Source organism: Centrocercus urophasianus, unplaced genomic scaffold (assembly GCF_019232065.1).
Source record: "Centrocercus urophasianus isolate 14NV4802_14NV808 unplaced genomic scaffold, USGS_Curo_1.0 seq_13, whole genome shotgun sequence".
Taxonomy (NCBI): domain Eukaryota; kingdom Metazoa; phylum Chordata; class Aves; order Galliformes; family Phasianidae; genus Centrocercus; species Centrocercus urophasianus.
In genome coordinates, this window is record NW_024884475.1 from 8,497,360 (window position 1) to 8,518,486 (window position 21,127).

At 40.4% G+C, this 21,127-nt stretch overlaps 1 protein-coding gene across 2 annotated transcripts in view; it reads left to right on the top strand.

Moving 5' to 3' along the window:
• HGFAC (HGF activator) overlaps nucleotides 1-21,127 on the top strand; it is a 39,800-nt gene that overhangs the window by 6,566 nt on the left and 12,107 nt on the right. For both annotated transcript variants that reach the window (XM_042812030.1, XM_042812031.1), the window contains exons 4-7: nucleotides 2,313-2,386; nucleotides 7,726-7,839; nucleotides 8,856-8,987; nucleotides 10,351-10,461. In XM_042812030.1, the coding sequence (XP_042667964.1) occupies nucleotides 2,313-2,386; nucleotides 7,726-7,839; nucleotides 8,856-8,987; nucleotides 10,351-10,461 (431 nt within the window). The remainder of the gene's footprint in view (nucleotides 1-2,312; nucleotides 2,387-7,725; nucleotides 7,840-8,855; nucleotides 8,988-10,350; nucleotides 10,462-21,127) is intronic.

A 21,127-nucleotide genomic window follows, 5' to 3' on the forward strand; every position in this document is an offset into this window, starting at 1 on the left:
TTGAGGAAGCAAAAATCTAGTTCTCTATTTGATTAGAACTTGGTTATCTGCCTGACAGAGACTAGAGAGCATCATTTTTCATATATTTTTATCCCGCTGAGTTTGCTTAAATTCGTTTTGACAAATACTCAGTTCTGCTTTTAAGTGTATGTGGAACCTTTCCTTTTGCCTCTCCCATGCTGCCCAGTGTTACACCTCTCTGCTAAATCAGTAATTATGTCAGTCAGAAAGCACCGCTGCTGCTTCTCCATTGTTACTGAAATGTTAAGTCTGAGCCTGTTGTGCCAACAGTAACACAACTGACATGCTACTGAGAGTCACTGTAATCTTCGTGTGCTGCAGACCTTTAAAAGAACGTGATCTGCTTCCCACTAAAGAATACAAGGAAATTTCCCTTAACTCCCTCAGATCATCATGGACTTTAAAGTCTGTGAGAAAACTGCATCTTTAAGGATGTCACTTTAGTCTGCACTGCACTATTCAGTACTGGTTTTTTTTATGAATCTTTTATGATTAAGGTCACCTAACCTATTATGCACAGCCTATTCAGATGTTGCATAGAAAATAAAGCATTTAAAATGCCTCATAGAATCTAATGAAGGATTAGTGTAAGGCAGTTAAAATGGTAGATGTGCTCTACAGTTAAATTTTGTTCTAGCTTGGGAAGTTCTGTGGTAGAAAGATAATGTAACTGTTCAATACATGATGAAATTGCACATAATAAGTTATCTGATGTTAAATAAAGCTAATTCCTGTTGCTTGCTATGCCCTGTAGCCACATATTTCCCTGTGTAGTGACAGCAAATATAGCTGGTATTTATTTTAGTATCATGGAATCAGATGATCATTTAGTCTTGAAGAGACCTTTAAGATCACAAGTCCAACTGCCAACCTGACCTACTGAGTTCTATCACTAAACCACATCCCAAAACTGTGTCCCTTGGTGCCAAGTATGGTTAGAAACAAAGTTTTGTTGCATAGGATGCTGGGGCAAGATGTGGACTTGTGGAGTTAAGGTTTTGTTCAGCAACTGCCTGTCTGACCTTCAGAAGCCTATATCTACCTCTGTAAGAAAGGAATATAAGCTTAATGCTCCTTGGAATGTAATGAATCTTGGGGAGAACAGAGGGATAAGGACAAGGAAAGTGCACAGATCACACAGTTGTCAAAGTCCATCTGGATGGTGCTTTGGTAACATTCACAAAGTGCCTGTGGCGTGCAGGTTTCGAAAGAGATGCAGGGTTTTATCTGTGCCTCTGGAAACCATCCTCATGTCAATTATTTCCTCAACTTGTCAGGCAAGCTGGAAAGTAGAAATACTTTAAAGGAAGTGAGCATAAAATACGGTTTCCACGGAAAGCAAGGAGAAGCTCCCTCTTTGGGTAGTCTTCTGCCTCTGCAGATCATTGAATGTAACAGCAGGCATGAGAAAGGGGTTGGGTCCTGCTTGGCTTGTTTTGTTTGTCTCCTGTAATGAATACGGGAGGCATGATTTATTTGCTTTTGTTTAGTTTTTCATTTCTGTCTTTTGTTTTCTTATCTTAGAAACAGAAAGCAGACTTCCCCTTCCCACCATCCCCCCTGAAGGATTATTTGGAGATCTCAGATCCTGCTTCCACATCTCGGTCTGCATTTGATTTAAGATAAATGAAGCAGAGTGTCTTTAACAAAAACGAAACAAAAAACCCACAAAAGCACATACATTTTTTCCTCTGGTGTTGAGAGTTTGAATGAAATAGATGCTAATAAGGAAAACAAGAATGAATTTCCTTGTAACAAAGAGTCAAAGACATAAGAATGGATATTATGAAAAAATTCTTCTCTGAAAGAATGATCCAGCACTGGAACGGTCTGCCTAGGGAGTGGTTGACTCACTGTAGGTGTTTGAGAAATGCTTAGATGTGGTACTAAGAGACATGGTTTAGTGGGGAAATATTGGTAGTAGGTGGATGGTTGGACTGGATAGTCTTGGAGGTCTTTTCCAGCCTTAGTAGTTCTATGGTAGTTTCAGTGCAGCCATGTACTTGGCCTTCCTGGACTGAGGACAAAAAGAAGGTACCTAGCTCTACTGAAGCAATATTCTCAAGGACACAAGGGTCCTCTAAGGGTAGCTGTAATCCTGTAAATCTTCATAAGCATTTTCTCTGCAGGATTTTTATCTTAAGTAAAAATTTCCAATATGCTGCACACAACAGTGGGGTAAATGAACTTCCCATGGCTGCTCTGTGATTGTGATGGAGACTCTTGATTCACCTGATGCAATATCTGAGCTCTTTGAAGCTGTGCTAAACCACACTTTTCATTCTTTCCAGGTGTTCAACAACACATAACTACGACCGGGACAGGAAATGGGGGTACTGCGCGTGGCTGTCCACAGAGCACTCAGGTAAGGCGAGCCACTGCTGAGTCACTCTGTGTGCCTGCTTCCCATTTTCCACATGTAGTAATAGTCTGTGCCTTCCCTGTGGCTTTTAACTTGTGAACACAGAATAAGCCTTCACATTAAGTGTTTCCAAGAGCTTTCTGTGAGTCCACATAACCATAGCATCGGGCTGTGAATACTACAGAGTCTTTAATTCACTCTTGATTAACCTGAAGCCATGAGAGAAACTATGGCAGAGCAAACATGGAAATCTGAGCGCTTCCTGGAGCTGAGCACAGAGATGATCATCAGCTTGGAGATGTCTTTTAGATTTTCCTTCTAGTGATCTCAGTAAGGAGCAGTTCTCCTTTGGATGGTGAAGCACTGGAACAGGTTGCCCAGAGATGTGGCAGATGCCCCATCTGTGGAGACATTCAAGGTCAGGCTGGATGGGGCTCTGTGCAACCTGATCTAGCTGTAGGTGTCCCTGTTCATGGCAGGACAGTTGGACTCGATGATCTTTAGGGGTCACTTCCAATTCAAATGATCCTATGATGGTTCAGTGATTCTATGGCAACCAAGCTTCTTCATGTTTTGGGCATGTTTTGGAGAATACGAGAGGACAGGTGGTTCATTGCAGGAGTACTGAGGGACAATGAAAAGATTACTGAGCACTGTAACAGCTTCATGTGGGTCACCACACTCAAGTGCTGTGATTACACACATTGTGAAAGTCTGTCTAAATGGAGAAGCCAGGGTCTGTGGCAAACTGTCTATATGCTGCTTCTAAGCAATGCTGTGGGTGAAGGCACCCTGTCCCAAGTATTCTGGTAGGGATCATGCTGCCCTCAGCACTGCCTTGATGGCTGGCCCTTGCTGTCCCCACCTTCAGCCTTCATGGGCTGATTGGCTGGGGGGTTCTCATTTTGAAACATCTAACTCATTCATTTTGTAAGGAACATATAGATATCTAGGCCTCATTTGCACAATAATTGACCAGCATTGAAAAATCTGATGTACTGACCAAACGTCATGTCCCAGTATCTATTTTGGATCTATATCTGAATGGTGATCATCTTCCTATTTTCTCTTTGGGACTACTTTCAGCTGTGACCTGTCTTCTTCAGTCTGTGGGATCAGGCTGGGTACCTTTACTTGTTCGCTTCTAACTTTCAAACAAAGGGTATTTTCTACCTTTCCCTTGCAGAGTTCTCTGTCATGTCAGGAGTCTCATTGCCAAACTGATTACAATCTACCGGAGCACTTGAAAAGCCAATGCAAGCTGAATCATCCTGAGAATCTAAAATTAAGCAGTGTGCAACATCATCATTTTAAACTGAACAACTTTAAATTATTTTCCAGCCTGGTTTTAAAACAGATTAACAGCAGATCAGAGACAAATGACCTAATCCCATAACAAGCAGCAGCGCATGTGCCTTTGTAATGCAAGTATGTCAGATGTGAATGCTGAATATAGACAGCTCATGCTTGCAAGAGTCAAGTTATGAGGGCTTCACTTGCTTATTCATGAGTGCCCTCTCAGAGCTTAAAGTCCTGGAAACAGTAACTCACATTCTGCTGTGAATTTAAAAGGTGCATTCCTGCCTCACTCTTGTTAGTTACAAGAAACACTCTTTACTGTTGTGACGTGGAGCACCTTGGCATCACCCGCTGCTCCTCCTGTGCAGAAAGCGGAGGACCAGGTCTTACAAAGGCTGCACGCTTTCAGGACCCAAGATAGTCATTTTGGCCAGGATGGGCGCTCCCCAGTGGAGGCTGGATTTACTGGGGATCCCTCCATCCTCCCCCTCCCCACTGCTGCCCCGGGGTTCCTCATGTCACCTCTGTCCCTCTCCTTTCCCATCATTGCAGTCCTGATAGTTTCTTGTCTTGCTCATTTTGGAGACAAGGCTTTGGGGACTCTCCAGATCATTTTTGTCTGTTATCCACCATAGGGTTGGGTAAGATGATTTGCCAAGAGAAAGCCCTCTCAAGAGCCTGCCTCTTGCTGAGGGCTGTCAATGTACCATAATCCCGGAGAGACCTTGTCCTGATTTCTCGTTCTTCTCCAGAAAAGAAAGTTATATGTGTGAAAGAGGAAAGAAAAGAGAAAGGGGAATGAGGGAGAGGGAGGGGAACACAACTGCTACGAAGAAAGTACAGGAGCATTAAGGTTTTTGTACAATTAAATAAGTCTTACAAGTTGATATATTTGTAAGCATAGTTCTATTTATTTCTTTTAAGCAGCAAGTGCTGTATTTGGACTTGAAAAACATTTAGCAGATTGTCAGGTTAAAGGCAAAGGGTTTATGGTAAGGTCAAAAGGAAGGAGTGGTAAATGGCTGAAGGGAACTTCAAGAAAATGGAGGAAAGCTCACATTCTGGGAAGATAGCTGGGAAGAGAGCAACAGCCCAGTTGAATAATGATGATTTTCTGAATGTGGAAGATGCACGATTTTTATCGTGAAAAAAATCCAGCTAAGATATTACAACTTTGAGGAAATCTCAGCTGCTTTATAGTACACAAAAAGCAGTAAAAAATGAAATTCCAGGGAGATTTGACTCCTTGACTGGAGATTTGTGAGAAGTGTGTGAATTGGGATGGGGAAGGATCAAAGGCTGAAGCATGGATTCTCTCCAGATTTAGATTGCCCCATGCATGTGGGAAGTCTGCTTGAAACCACCAGAGTTGCATACAAGTCGGTGTTAAGCAAGCGTTTGTGGCATCGATCCAGAAAAATACTTCTGCCAATTTCCAGAGAAAGTTTAATCACCAAACCTTTGGCTCCAGGGTGAAGTGAAGCGCTTGTATAAAGGCTCTGCTGGAGGGAAATGTTTGTGCTGTGCAGCACAGAGCCAGAGCTCACAGAAACAGCCCCTGCAGTGCTTGTTCAGCCCCCCCGAAATTAGCAGGAGTTTTATCTTGCCTTTAGGAGATATCTGTTCAGGTTTCTGGAGAATCTTCCTCTCCTGCCCAAGAAATCCTGTGAAGAGCATGTGTAGGATCTGCCTGAGGTGAACACAGTCATGAACAGGGGCCAACCAGGCTGTGCATGCACAGCTCAGATACACATACAAATATACGTGCATAAGTGTGCAGTGTCATTGTGTCTGGAACTGTCAGATCTTGTGCAGTCTGTCAGTACTATTGCTCTGACCAGACTGCTGAATATCTGGAAATCTTAGACAAATAGCCAGAACCCCAGAGTGGCCTAGTTTTGGAAGGTGACAGACATCCAGCCAAGAGATTTCTTTTTCCTAAGAGGTGCTTGAACTGATATGAAAAGAAGAAGTAGAGGCGCGTGGGCTGCACAGTTATGAGGAAGAGGCTCTGTCCCATGAGGGGCTTTGAGGAAGAGCAGCCCCTGGGAAAGGTGGGTGGCAGAAACAGAAAGTTTTTATGGGAAGATATGGTTAGAGAGGTGAGGCAAATCTCCTGTGCAGCCTTTGAGAGGTGAAGCTGATGTCAGGGTGGCTGCCAGCAAGAACAAGTTGTTTTTCCCATGAGATTTAGACTCTGGCTGAACAGGCAAGGACTTGGACTCCCCATTTAACACATATTTAGTGTTGGATAGGAGTCCCCAGAGGGAAAGTGATGTTTTTCATCTGCTTGGGAGCACCTCTTGGAGGTAGAAGTTTAAGCTGGGCTTCAGGACAAGAGGGAAGGGATGTGAAATAGCCAGGGAAAGTCTGGCCAGAGGGGTGAGTGGGATGCAGTGAGGATCTCCAACCAGGAAAGATAGGAGGGGCTGGAAGTACTCTCTGTGGGTGTAATGAGGTGTAGTCTCTATACAGAGCCCTGCTGTACCTGAAGATGGAGAGCAAGTCATGGTTTTGATGTGATTGGTACAGGAAATACCGAATTTGCCTTTGAGGAAACATTACATCACTACAAATTTCATAACTACCAAACAGCACGAACGGTAGAATCATCACTGCCTATACTTGCTTTCCCTTGATGTTATCCTGGAGTGAAACTAGTAGAGAATACACCCAAAGCTGGTATTTCACATCAATTACACCACTCTGTTCTACAGTAAATATTTTGATCTGTGTAGGGGAACTTTCACATTTCCACTGCTGTAGCCAAGTTCAGGAACTGACTTTCGTACTTTTCTTAGCTCTGTACGTGTGTGCTTGTTTTCACACATTGCCTCTTATGCTTAGACGCCACTCCAGTGGAAGGAGCACCTGGATTGAGTAACCTCTCACAGAGTCTGAGTAGCTGTAGCAAGGAGGATGAAATGCAGGCAGGTTATTGGGCCATGTCTTCTGCAGGTGCAAAACAAAATGTCAAAACAAGATGTTGGTTGACTTCAGGGGAGACACACTTTGTCACTGCAATCAGGAGCCACCAAAGCTTCCACAACTTGCTTTGATGGAAGTCAAGCTTCCATTGTGTCATGAGAGAGCTGTCCTAACACATCACCTACTTACTCTCCCAACATATTTTCCCATGATTTAGAAGATTCTCTTAAAAATAGATCTATAGCTCTGCTTCGGTTTAATCTCGTTTGGCCTGATGTATTTGGATGTGCCTTGCTTCAAAAGCTTTTTCCTTTGTTCCAGCTGTCTGTTCATTTTAGACATAATCCAAAAAAATCCACAGCAAATTCCTCTGTGGAGGATGGTCCTTGGTGTAATTTGAAAGAGAAATACATAATCCTGGTTATTTCTGTTGAAATGCAAAGCATGCAGGGCAGTAATCCGGGCAGAGCCAGAGCTACGCCTTCCTCCCCAGTGCAAAGGCACAGCTCCATCTAGTGGATGTCGGCCCATCTTCTTCTTCGCTACAGCCTCGGGTTGGCCTGAGCCCACCGCCCTGGGACGAGTTGTTCATAAAGTAGAATCATAGAATCGTTTGAGTTGGAAGGGACCCTTAAGGGTCATCTGGTTCAACTCCCCTGCAATGAACGGGGATACCTACAGCTCCATCAGGTGCTCAGAGCCCCTCCAGCCTCAGACCTTGAGCATCTCCAGGGATGGAGCATCCATCATCTCTGGGCAACCTGTGTCAGTCAGTGCGTCACCATTCTTATAATATAAAACCTCTTTCATTATATCCAGTCAAAATCTCCTCCCTTTTAGTTTGAAACCATTTCTCCTTGCCCTATCATCTGGGAAAACATCCAGAACAGTGATTTGTTATATGGCTTTAAAAAGCTGGAAGAGTGTAATTGTTTTGCACCTCAAAACAAAACCAATACACATTGGCTGGATTAACACTATTTCAGATTAAGAGGTAGTATTAAAGCCACTGTGCATCAACCAAAATGGTTAAGGTAACCAAGCCAACTCTCAGAGCAACAAAGCAGAGTTTATCTGGCAGACGTTAACAGCAGCTTCTTGTGTGGTCCATTTAGATTACTGTGCAAACAACCCTTGCCAAAATGGAGGGACCTGTTTTCTCGCTCATGGTCATAGGACGTACCACTGTGCCTGTCTCGAGGAATTCATGGGAAGAGACTGTCAGATGAGTGAGTATCTTCTTCCTCAAGTGTTACTCCAGGAGATAGGGGCAGCAAGAAGAGCTCATTAAAGTTTCCTTAATGAAAAGGCAGTGCTGTTATGCATGATTGTTTCTGTAGGCAGACTTCCAAATGGTTATGACAGACATCCATTATTAACAGGACAGCTGAAAATAACTTGATTATACAGTTATAAATCCAAGCATGCTCTGAGCCAGTGAGGTATTAAGGTATGGGAAACACAAAGAGCCTTCTCCCCTCCCTTTGCTCTTTTTAAGATTTAAATATCACTTACATGCTTGGAAGTGACTAATAATACCATCCAATAGGGCAGGGAGACATGAAAAAGCGGCAAAACTTCAGGTGACGCCTTACCCTTTCTGCATATGTAGACCTGGGGCCATTTCAGCTTCTGTGATGCCAACCCTAATGCCTGTGCACTCCTCTGCCTGCAGGGAATGCAGTGCCAGAGGTGGAGGAGGGGCCAGAGAGCTTTGCTTGGGTTATTTCTCCAGTTTTATGGTGCTGTCACTCCCAGTTTAGTGCATGCCAAGAGAAAAATTAGGCTTTTGCAACATGACATCCAATTGTGCTTGCCTTTGTTTAGCAGAGGCTTCTTCCTACAGCTCTGGACTGCCTCCCAGCATAAGCAAAGATGCCCTTTTCAATATTAGCTCTCCAGCATAGCCCATCATCTGTGACTGATGCTGTAAAATGAGACAGACACAGTGATATATCGCTGATTTTTATCTTTTTGCATTTGGTGGCTGAACTTTTAGGGGTGCTGAAGTGATGCTATCATGTTCACAGAGCTTTAGGAGAAAGTCACCTCTGCCTTTAGGTCCTTGTAGCTACTGCTATGCTGGCTTTGTGTCTTCACACCTTGGGGGATGGCTTGTTGGAGAACCACTAGCTGTCAACAAATGTATCTATTCAGTAGGAAGAAAGGGAGTGTAGCATACATGGCACCATCCCCTGCAAAAAATAATCTCAGAAAGCCTGTTATTTTTCAAACCTCATTTTAGAGAGATGTTTTGATGACAGTCTCTATGAGTTCTTTGATGTGGATGTGAGCTGGTCAAGAGTCAAACAAAGATCTGTGGAGCAGTGCATTTGCGTGGATGGGCAGGTGGAATGCCAGAGAGTTGAACACAAAAGTAAGTGCATTATTTTGTATTGCAGCTCTTGACCTGCGTAGAGTGGGGATAAACGGTAGTAAGAATATAAAACCTGAGTGGTGTTATCATAGCAAGGCTGTATACTTTGTTCGTGTATACTTTTCACAATGGGGTCACAGCCTTCCGTGTGTGAGCAGTAATGCTGACCCAGGAAATCACTTCAGTTTGTCAATCCTTACTTGAGGGAGCAATTAAACATAGTAAGCTGAATTTAATGACAAGCCTTAGTGCTGTCCTTGACAGTGATTTAATCCTGATCTGCATCGTGTAGGAATACCGACAGATGATACAGTGGAAATGGTGAAATTTCTGGTGTCACAAGCTCTCTTCCGAAACTGTAAGGTGCCTGAGAGGTACATCCTCATTTACTCTTTCCTGAACACCCACAATCTCTTCCAGTGGCTGCTTTCTCTGGGATTTCTTTCCCAGCCTGTCTTGCTCTTGAATTTCCAGCACATTAACTGTACCTGACTCCAGGATCCCATTTGCCCTGCATTGATCCCAGAGTCCCTGTTACTTTAGATTCAACATATCCATTCCAAGTCAGGGCAAAGCTCATGTTTTGAAGCTTCCTCCTTGTTTTGAGTGTGAGGAAGAGCTGAGCATGCACCCTGGGTTGTCATATATCTGATGAAGCCACCATGACATCTCCCTGTGGAAGAAGAGATGGTAGGAAGCAAAAGTTTTCCTCAGATCTCTATATGCTCCAGCATGGCTATTCTGTTATTGAGTCCAGCTGACCAGATCTATCTCTCCAGACTTACAGTACTGAGTAAGCTTCATAAAAGCCTTTTGAAGAAGGTATGCACTTTTATTCCCAATTGAAAGAAGTGGAAGTTGAATCATCGAGAGAGTTGGTGGCTTTCTAGGACAATGGCAGTCCATGGACATGATAGGAGATTTGGGAAGAATATTTTCTTGTTGCAGACCCTATGTATTTGGCTGAGCTCCCTTCTAAATATGTTATTATAAATTTCAAAACAGTTCAGTGGTAAACTTGGAGCTGGCAGAACCCTCTGTACAGAAAGAAATGCAAATGTCACCATCATCACCACCAGTGATAATAATCACCACTTCCTTTTCCCTATTGTTCATTAATAATATTTTTCAAAAGCTGTGCTGACATTATCCAATAAAAATGAAAGCAGTGAGGCAGACCTCAGTAGGCAGAAATCAGTGGTTTTCTTTTCTTCAATTTATATGAGGTCTAGGTCTAAGATGAGTAAAAAGAAAATTTCCCTTAGATGCACGTACAGGAAGAAGATGTACTAAATTAAGTAAAAATTGGATTGGTTCTCTTGATAAGTCTGTATCCTTATTTGATTTTGGCTTCTGATTGTAGGTTGTGTTCATGATCCTTGCATGAATGGTGGAGAATGTAAAATGATTGCCTCCAGTGGGAAAACTGTGTGTGACTGCAAAGGACCTTTTGTAGGAAAGTACTGCAATATTGGTAAGTATAACAAAATACTATGGGAAGGGAATTAGGAGTTTTCAGCTGCATGTGAAGCTGGGGATTTTTTGCCTTTGCAGACATTTCCTGTAATAACTGGGAGTCATGTAAAACTTCACAAACAACTGTTTAATGTATTCCTCCACTGCAAATCATAACACACTCTTCTTCACTGGAATCCTGATTCTAAAAGTACTTGTTTCTGTCCTCAACCTTCTGGAAAATTAAACAGAAATTTTAATCCAATTACTCATGTCCATAAAAGTAGTACGTGGGTCCATTTTGTAGGGTCAGGGTATCAGTGTTGTTATCCAGCATAAATGCTTCCCCAGGGGTTCAGGAATCTCATGCTGTCTACTCATGAAATAGGAGTTTGTGCTTTGACAAAATCTAGCATCTGGCTATATTTGGAAGCACTGGGCTCTTGTGAGATGTAGACAGAGATAAAATGTACACTCTTTGTTTAGGTTATTTTGTACTTCAAATTAATAGCACATTTTGTGCAACACAGTTTACCTAAAAAATCCTTATGTTACTGGTGGGTCAGGGCAGAGAAACCTGCCTTAGTTGTCTGTGTGCTAGCTCTGCGTTGCTTCTTACTTCATGCTTCGTAGTTTTTGGTGCAACTTCCATGAAGAAAATTTAACTTTTCTCACTTCTGAGATTGTGGCTCTTTGCAAAACTCCCATGCACACTAAATTTTCAAGTTATATCAGTGGCTACTTTTCAACTGCCAAAGGTGTTAGGCGTAATTTGTAACAGACCTGCAGTCATACCAGCCCATGATCCCGTAACTCATAGCAACGGATTGCTCAGGACATATATCCCAAGACTGGTTTCATCAAAAAAAAGGCAAGGCTCTTGGTGGCTGCACTGGGCACCTAGAGGAATATAATGGATGTAATACGCTCTGATATATCGAAGTACTATCTGATGTTCCACTCTGTTCTGGAGGCTGAAAAATGGTGCAGCCACCTATTCAACTGGAAAAAAAACAAACAGAAACAAACACCAGAGGGACTGGCAGTACAGATGGAACAACAAATTGCAAGAATGAATTGGCAAATTGAATGATTCATGAACTGGTCCTGAGCTTTCACTCACCAGGTTCTTGATTAATTATGTGAAGTGAGCTTGTGACTCTTGCAAGTCCCTCACTGTAGCACTGTGCTTTTGTCATTTTGTTGCCCCACTGAGATTTTTTTCCAGGCATTACTGCTGCATAGATGTGGGCAAGAAGCTGCATGTGTGTCATGCATACGCAGTCTAAAATCCTGGGAGGACTGCACACTGCTCTTCTTCACACTTTCCACATTCCTGTTTAGTTATCAGCTTCTTCTACCCAAATATCTGCAGTGCTGTGCATAAACATCCACTGAGCTCAGCCACGATTATAAACATCAAGAGGGCAGCCTTGTGGATGTAATACTGGTTTCTGTCTGGATAGATCAGAACAAGAAATAAGCAGGTGCTCTTTGATTACTTGTAAATAATAAAGCAAGCATTTAGTTTGCTAAACAAATGGCTTTGAAATGCTTACAAACCATCTGTGTTCAGCTGCCTAACACCCACACACAAAACGGGAACTGAGGGATTGTGTTTATGTGTCAGGGGCTAGCAAAGAAGTATAAAAATAAAATCTAAAAAAATAAAGAACCTCTTAACCAGGATTTAGTTATTCTAAGTTAAAGCCAGTAAGTTAGCGCTGGAGTCTGCTGACCTGATACTGCCATTACACCAGGGCAGTGGCACGCTGGTGAGAACACTGGGAACTGGTGATATCACAGCATGTGAAGATGATTTTTAAATATGTGTTAGGTTAGTTTAATTCTTCAACCCTTCAATTTGATGCTGTGAGCACAGCTGGTTTTTAGTTTCCCTCAACTGAGTCAGGAGCTTACACTCTTACACTCTAATCTCAGTAGCCTCTGATTATAGCGCTTGATCCAGAGAAAGTTGGAAAGTCACCAGAATGTACTTATTCTAAATTATTCATTTGTAGAGGCAACCTTAAAACCAAGTTGTGATGCAAATATGTCTTTAAAAATAAAAGAAAAACCCATTGATTTAATAAACAGTAAGCATTCCAAAATGTTACTGGGCTGTGAAGTGGATGGGGGTCTTTCTGTCACCTTTTGTTCTCGGCATCTACAAGAATAACCAGGCAATCTTCATCTATTTCTAATAGAAAAACAGCAAATTTATCTTAACACCTCACAAATCTAAATAAATGCATTGTCATCCTTGAGATCAGAAGTTCTGCTGTGTCCTGAGCGCTGGCAAAGTAGAAGATTACTGAGAAGTATAAGGAGCAGGGAATTACTGAGTAATACTTCTCATTTGAGGATTTTTCTCAGCAAACTGGTGGACATTCTTGTTTAATAGATTCATAGAGTCACAGAATGGCTGAGATTGGAAGGGAGCTTAAAATCATCCTGTTCCAACCCCAATAGGCTGGTTGTCCCCCAGCAGATCAGGCTGCCCAGGGCCCCATCCAACCTGGCATTAAGCACTTCTGGGGATGGAACAGCCATAAGCTCTCTGGACAGCCTATGCCAGTGCCCCACCACTCTCTGAGTAAAGAATTTATGCTTAACATCTAACTTAAATCTCCCCACTTCTAGTTTAAGTAATGGTTTAAAACCATTCCCTCTTGTCTTATCACTACTAGACCATATAAAAAGTCAGTCCCCTTCTTGCTTATGAGCTCCCTTTGAGTACTGGAAGGCCCAAAGAGGCCTTTGCTTGTTTTTCATTGAATTTATCTGAAGTCTGTAGAACTTCATGCCGTGAGAAGAAGTTCCAAAATTTTAATAGATATGAAGAAAAACAGTATTTTCTGTTGTTAGCTTAAAACCTACTCTCTGGTAGTTTTATTTTTATTCACTTTGTACTGTGAGTAGCAAAGATTAATTGTAACTTCTATGATTTTGCAGGTACCTCTTTATCTGCCCATTATTTGTTTCTTTTTTCAGATGAAGGGGTCCTTGCTGGGGCTCAAAAACGTTATTCACTGGTCTTACAACTTCCTTGCAAACAGTCATTATAGGTATGAACAAGCTGGCACATTATGAGATGACTAAAAAATAAATAAATAAAACAAAATGGGAGGTGAAAAATGTAACGCAGAAGATGTGTATAACAAAGGAGATCTATATACAAAAGACAAGTTCTAATATAGATTTCTATTTTTTGTGATAATGCTGTATTTTCCTGCCGTTAAGAACAAATCTTCAGTACTAAAGAAAGACATGCCATTTAAAAATGCTCTAGCGCAGTTTATGCATATGATTTCAGGAAAGGAAATCAGACATTTCACCAAAAGTCCCTCCCCACACAGATGCTGTTTTAATTTATGAAAATGTCCTTTTTTGATTAAGCTTGATTTGTAATAATTGCACTAAAAAATGCACTCGTAAATTTTCAGGAAAAAAATTTCTTTGTATTAAGAAAGTGGTTGTGTTCACTTTGGACACAGAGCCTCTTGATGAGAGAGCCTGAATCCAAGTTTTAAGTGAAAATTCATAAGTAATTATCCAAACATGTGTAGCAGTTGTGATCTTATTGTACAGGAATGGTAACAGATAGGGTTCAGTCAGCCACTTTGGCAGTGACAAGAAGTGAAAACTCAGAGGCTCGTGAGGGTGATATTTTGTTGGTGGTCCAAACTGGTGAGGAGAGTGGAGAGGGAATTGTGAATCTTTGAGCGGGAAATGTTTAACTTCAGGAATGTTTAGCTTTGTTGGAGTCAACAACTCATGATGAACAGTTGTGATGATGTAATTGTAAAATCACTTTGATATTCCGGGTTTCTTTGAGCAGAAAGGAGCTGCAGCAGAAATGTTGCCTGAATACAGAGGCGAACACAGCTTATGTGCAGCTATTTGGCCAGAGGATACGTTAATCATTTATATTTTGCATTTATAGAATCATAGAATCACTTGATTTGGAAGAGACATTTAAAGGCCACCTGGTCCAACTCCCCTGCAATGAATACACACACCACAGCTACATCAGGTTGTGCAGAGCTCCTTCCAGCCTGAGATGTTAGTCAGAGTTGGATGGTGAGGGAAGGAGATTTTTTTGTTTGTTTTGTTTTGTTTTAAGGGATTGGTGACTCTGTTTCAATGATCGAAAACCTGCTATTGTATTCACACTACTGGCCTTAGCTGAAATATAAATGGAAACATGTATATTTTGCTTCATTTCTAGGGTAAAAGTAGTTCATTCTCCTCAACATGGAGTTAGTGCTTTGGTATTGTTTTTGGATGTGGGTTTTTAGTTAAATTGGGAGTCTCATTTGCATTTTTAAGTTTATTCTTGATTTATTGGCAAGCATGTTAGTGGCATATTTTTGTTCTCTTTAACTAGCTGCCAAGCCTTTTCCTAAAACACTTACGGATATCTTTGTTGTGCCATTGCTGACCAGAGAAATAACTTGGAATCCTATGTGGGTAATTAAGGGGGGTTTCACACTACAAATGTCGGTAGTTTTTCAGCCTTTATCTATTTTTTCTTGGGTGCAGAATTGCTTTACTCATTGGGTGATACAATATTTTTGCTAGCTGGGGTTTATTTCTGTTTTTTGTTGTATTAGGAGTTAGCGATAATTCCAGTTCTTGTGGAGCTACTTACAAAATTTAGGCAGCTGGGTAATGGGTGAGCTGTGGTTGATTTTTGTGCTTCTCATGCTTAAACAAAAGATGAAGTAGAAAACAGAGCCATGGAAAGCCCATTTAGATTTGTGTCACCATGGTCGTGAGTTGCACCAGATTCTAGGTTTGAAAGTAGAATCATTGAATAGAATTGTAGAATGGCTTAGGTTGGAAGGGGCCTCAAAGATCATCCAGTTCCAACTCCCTGCCATGGGCTGGTGGTCACCCACCAGATCTGCTTCCCCAGGACCCATCCAACCTGCCCTTGAGCACCTTCAGGGATGAGGCATTCACAACTATTTGTTACTTTGTTGTTAATTTTTTAATTTATTTATTTATTTATTTTTTAATTGGGAAATCTATAGGGCCTTATTTGAGGCTTTTTGGGTTAAGGTTTAGGTAGCAATAGTGTTTTGCTAGTAGTTTGGGCACAGCGAAATGTGGAATTTTTAAGAGTATTCATGAAAAACCCTTATGTTTTGCAGTTCTTTTTTCTCTTTTGGTTTGTAGGTTATGGGTAATGGAATTAGAGAGACAACATAGCTTTAAAGAAAGTATGAGTTGCAATGCTAATTGTGGAAGTTTTATGGTTATATAAGGAGATGTGTTGTTTTATGTCAGAAATAGGTTGAAGAATTTTAGAGAAGAAAGATGACAGGATAGATGAGTATATAATTATATACAGGAAGAACTCTCGGCCACATCTTTGAGTAACTGGGGGAGTGAGGCAATAAAAGGAGTCAAAAGAAAAGACAGCAAGCCCACCCTCTTAGTGGTTATTTTACTGAAATAGTGTGTTTGCAGATTTCTGCTAAAAAAGGTACATTTGTAAAGGAAATGTAGCTCTTGGTGCGGGAGGAAAAGTTTTAAATCTTTTCTTCTGAGAGTATAGTGATAATGAAAAGTTTTTGCTTTTTTGTTTACCAGTGGTGTTCTACAGTCTACCAGAATGCTTTCAGATTAGTGTCCAATTTTTCATTTTCTAGAATCTCGAAGGATAAAAATAAAAGGGTGAAATATAATAATAAATTCATTTGGCTGACAAGGGTAAGCAAATAGTCAATCAGTTGATGGCCCACTGAGGTCGAATCAGTAGTTCTGATACTAATGGCTGAGGGGGCTTTCCACATGATGCTGAAGTTGTTTGCTGTTTGCACGTATGGAGCAGAGGGATTAGTAATAAAACTAGGACAGAAAAAAATAAGGTTACTAAGGTTACTATTCCTCTACAGTTGTAGGCAAGTAGAATAGCAGATAAATTATTTCATTATTGTTTGATACTGTTCGATGTTGTTTGGAGAGGTGACTAGGTGGTTTGCAGTGGCAAAGTATTATGGGCCCCCAAGAAATTGCACAGAGTTAGTGCTAGATTTATTAAGACAAAGGTAATGAAGAGGAAGCCTAGGGCACTGATATAATAGAAATAATAGAAATAGTAAAGGTGAGTTAGATTTTCATCAGATTTTGAAAAAGCAGCTAGAGACATTTTAATGGAGAAAAACTATGTTTAGTAGGCTAAGATGTGAAATGGCAAATTGTAGGAAGAACTGAAAGATGATGAAGTGCATGAGCATGGTATCATCAACTGAGAATTCTCCTCTGTTTCACTGCGCTACGGTACATAGCAGATGGTGAACAGAAGATTAGAGTCGAAAGTGGCTTCAGAAAATGGTAACTGTAAGGCATCATTTATGGAGATGCAGATGTGAACTGTGATACAGAAGCTACTCTGATGTCCTAGGCTTCTTTACAGTCAGGAGTTTTAATAAAAAGCTTGGCTGGTATAGAGAAAAATATTAAGCAAATAAAGGAGCACCATTTGCATGGAGGTTGTGGATTAGTCCTTTGCACTGGATGTAGCAAATCTGGGCTAGAGAGGAGAAACTGCTATACTGCTTCGCTGTATAGGAAAAACAGTTATGATGATTGTAAGGTGAATATCAGACAATAGACAGAAATTTCTTCAATCAGACAGGAATATGTTGGAGATCTTCTTTTTTATAAAGAAATACAGTGGGTGATTTTTTTCCCTCCGAGATGTTTGTGGGCACTGAAGTGTCTGTGTTACCTTCTCCGTGCCTGCATTGGTGCCTTTTTAGATGACAAATCTTTGTTTTCAACTTTAGTATAAACTAATATGATCAACGTTAGCAGCTGATAATTACTTTGATTATAAGGTCTCTGACTTGGCAGTGGCATTAGTTATTGGATGATGATTCATTTAAGGAGTTATTGTGCTTTTAATCTCATTTTTTATTTACTGAGGACAGCACAGTGGTATCAGTTAATTGTGTTTCACAGTGGGCACGTCCTCTTGAAAATGTGAGAGGACTGACACCCTTTGATCCAAGTAATGTGTTATGCTATATAACTGTCAATTAGGGAGGCTGTTGAGGGGAAGATTCGGTGGGCTTGTGGTACAGCTCAGAAGCTAAAAGTTACTGAAGAAATCTCCTTTGCAGCACTTCCCTCTCCAATTGCCTACTTTCTCTCACCAGGCCATGCTTGGATCTTCAGGTGCTTCAGAGATCCTCCTCTCATTACTGGCTCTCTAATGAGCAACTGCTCCCCCACTGGCCAGAAAGTCTGGTTCTTTTTCTGTTTCAGTTTATAGATTTCTGAATTTAAACCTCTATTTAAAAGGACTCAGCTTACTCAGAAGGTAGATTTGTAAATCAAGTTTAATAAAAGAAGAACAAATCAGCTCTTCAGTTCTGCCTCAGTTGATCTAGAGTATTTGCAAATGCAAGATTGCAAAGATTTGTTGAAAGAGAGATATTTTAAATCATAAGTCCAGCAGCAGCAAGTGATGTGAGCAATCCTTAAGTTAGGATGCAACTTCAAAAGATCTTTTGTGCCATATAAATCACCCTGTTTTTCCAGCCCTAAAACCATTCCTTTTTTACATGGTGAGTTTCTATTATATTTAATGCATTACAAAGGGCTGCCAATTTTCTCATATTTTTTCATTGTTTTTGGCTTAAAGATGTTAAGTATGTTTTGTAATCGAGCCATGGTTTCTTTGGGGTTATATTTCAGTGGCATGTGCAGTCAGGCTGGAGGTGGGAAAGCAGCACATAATATGAACCAATTATTTGTTACAAATTTGTTATATGTATTATCTGCTATTGTATTAAATCATAAGCCCAAATAGAAATATTGAGATCTAGATATATGACAGAATTATATGGAAATATAGCTATGTAGAAATATCACTTCCTTATATTTCTGTTTATATTCATTAATTAGCAAGATCCAAAAGTGGGAGTAGGTGCTGCTATTCTCACTTTCAGAGAGAGGGGTTACACGGCAATGGGAAGCAGTTTGCTACGAGCCAGGGATGGTCCAGCATGGTGTTTGCTTCACTTCATGTGGCAGTGCCTGCCTTTCTGCTCTCAAAACAGCTGAGGGTTTTTCCATGCAAAGTAGTGAGGAAGTCTGTAAGAGCAGTGTCTGTGGATTCTGAAGATGCCTTTGTGTCATGTTTGTATTTATCCTGGAAGGTTGCAGTTACCCAGGACAGGAGATACGGGAACTCCTAGGGAGATCAAGGAAAGACAGGGATTTCTGCAGGCAGCCAATGAGTCTGAGATGCATGCAAAGACATGAAACTTCATTGTTCATTTGTATTTATCGTCATTGCTAATAGATGAAATGTGAAACTGAAATATAAAGTGATAGACACGTTAGAAGGCTTCAAATAGATATCAATACTCTCTCGTGAATAATCTGCTATCTAGTGAGAGCTGAAGAGCTTGTTCTGACCTGTGCAGAGCATACATTTTGCACTGAAACAGAAGTGGGCATATACTCCAGGAAGGCTCTGGGTGTAAGATGGTCTCTTAATTCCACCAAGGTTAATTTTTGGTTCTAATTTTCTGAAGATCTTTTCCATCTGGATAACTGATAATTGAGACAATGAGGAAGACATCTTGTAAGAGCAAGTTCAAGCAGAGAGAGGGGCTTTTGTCTTTGTCTTCTTACCCCTCTCCCTTTCTGTCACAAGCTAATGCAGAGCAGTAGAAAGAAAGAAACTCATCTAACGTTGTATTTAATAAAAGCCTTATGGGTTTGTCAGGAATAAAAAATAAAAAAAGCATTAGTGAATGAAATGAAACTTGAAGCTATTCTGCTCCAGGATAAGGGCCATCAGAGAAAAGAATGTTAACAGAATGTAACAGTATAGGCAAAATCTGAAAAGACAATACAGGTGAATCTCAAAGACATTAGGGAAATTTCTGATGAGATATTTGGGGAAAACATCTGTAATTTGCATTGTTTTCTACAGAAGGGCTTCCAAAAGAAACATAGAAATGTTCAGGTATGTAAATATAGAGCCTAAAGCTCTGTCACAAAAAGGCCTTCTAAAATGTTTTCAGGAAGTTACCAATTAGAACTTGTTGAATAAATGCTATTTCATTTTGCTTTTAATTTTAAGACCTGAAACTGCTTTTTAAAATTTAAAAGAAAAGAATTGGCATGACATGCTGATAAAATACGCCATCAGAACACAATGTGAATGTTTTAAGTGAGTTATTTGCACCTCTTGGATTTTCAGAATAAAACACAACTGGAAATTTTTTTCAAATTTCAATGATTTTCAGAAAAGTGTAAGATCCATGCTTTCACTGAAGCAAGTTTCATCTGAAGCTTCAGGCCATTTCTACTCTAATGCTAATTGGCAGTGCCGCAGGAAGTGAATAAAAAAAATACGTATGTTATACCCTCAGTTCCTTACTTCCACATAAGAAAATAATGTGTTTCAGAGTTATGAGGAGTTAAGGAAACTATAAAGAATTCATAGTGAACAATTTCCAGTCAGAGCAATCCATTAAGAATTGCTGGAAGCAGACCTCCTACACACTGCCTGTGAGAGAGGAAAAGGAGAGTTTTCAGTGCTGCAATGGTTAAAGGACAAAAAAACAAAGAAGAAGAAAAAGATCTGTAGGACTGCTGTAGCTCCTGAGATTATTTTTTGAGTGTTGTTTTTCCTGAATTATAGAAAAAAATGTATTAGATTTTGGATATATTTCTTGCTGGCCTTATATCCTTCACAAGATTCTCTTTAATAGCTGTGATGAGGGTGCCACAGTAGTAATACAAGCCAGTAAAGTGAGGAAACAACTCTGTTAACCCAGATGCTCCTCCACAAGATGTGAGATTAAGTTAGTTTACTCTTGTGCCAAAAATACTTCTTAGAAAACAAAAAAACCCAAACAAAAACAGATTAAGAGATAATACTATTCCTCGCAACAAGTGCAATATGTAATGCAAACTTCTTGGAGGAGAAAATGATGATGATTTAGAAAGGGGCCAAATTCTTCTAATTATAATCTTTTAGCAACTTTTGTGATGACTGGCAGATATGCAAAAACAGAGGTGCATTGGATTTTTAGCCTGATGAGGTTGAGCACAGCTTGTAAACACCATCTGCAAGATGTCCAAACCATCAGTGTTGCAGTATATGGTCATAGTTCTGCAATGAAACAGAATCATGTTTCATCCTCATAAAAGCAGGCAACTCTAAATAATTTCTGAATCTAATGAATACACTACAAATAAAAACAGCACCTGGCATTTCCCTAGATAAGTGAAAGAATTTTGTATGCAGCATGATAGTGGCATTTTCATGACAGTTTCAGGCAAACAGAGCAGCTTAACTTGCATCTTGCCCAGAAAAAAAATGGCAGGGTTGCCAAGAAATGGTTACTATTGCTAGCAATGCAAATGGAAAACAGAATCTATTATGTGAGATCAGAGATTATGGTTGTTAAAATATTTATCTGATTTAATGTAATATTCTCAGTTATTGAAATAAAAGTTCTTTGATTTAAGGAGTGGTAGGGAGGAGGAGAAACTCTCCCTGTCTCTGGTGTGTCTGCCAGGCCAAGATAGAAAGCCGATTTGCAAACTACATATTTCTCTGCTAACTCATATTAAATTCTTACATCAAACTTCTTGACCCCCAGCTTCCATATTTATGCCATATGCTTGCTTGTGGTTTTGAGAGC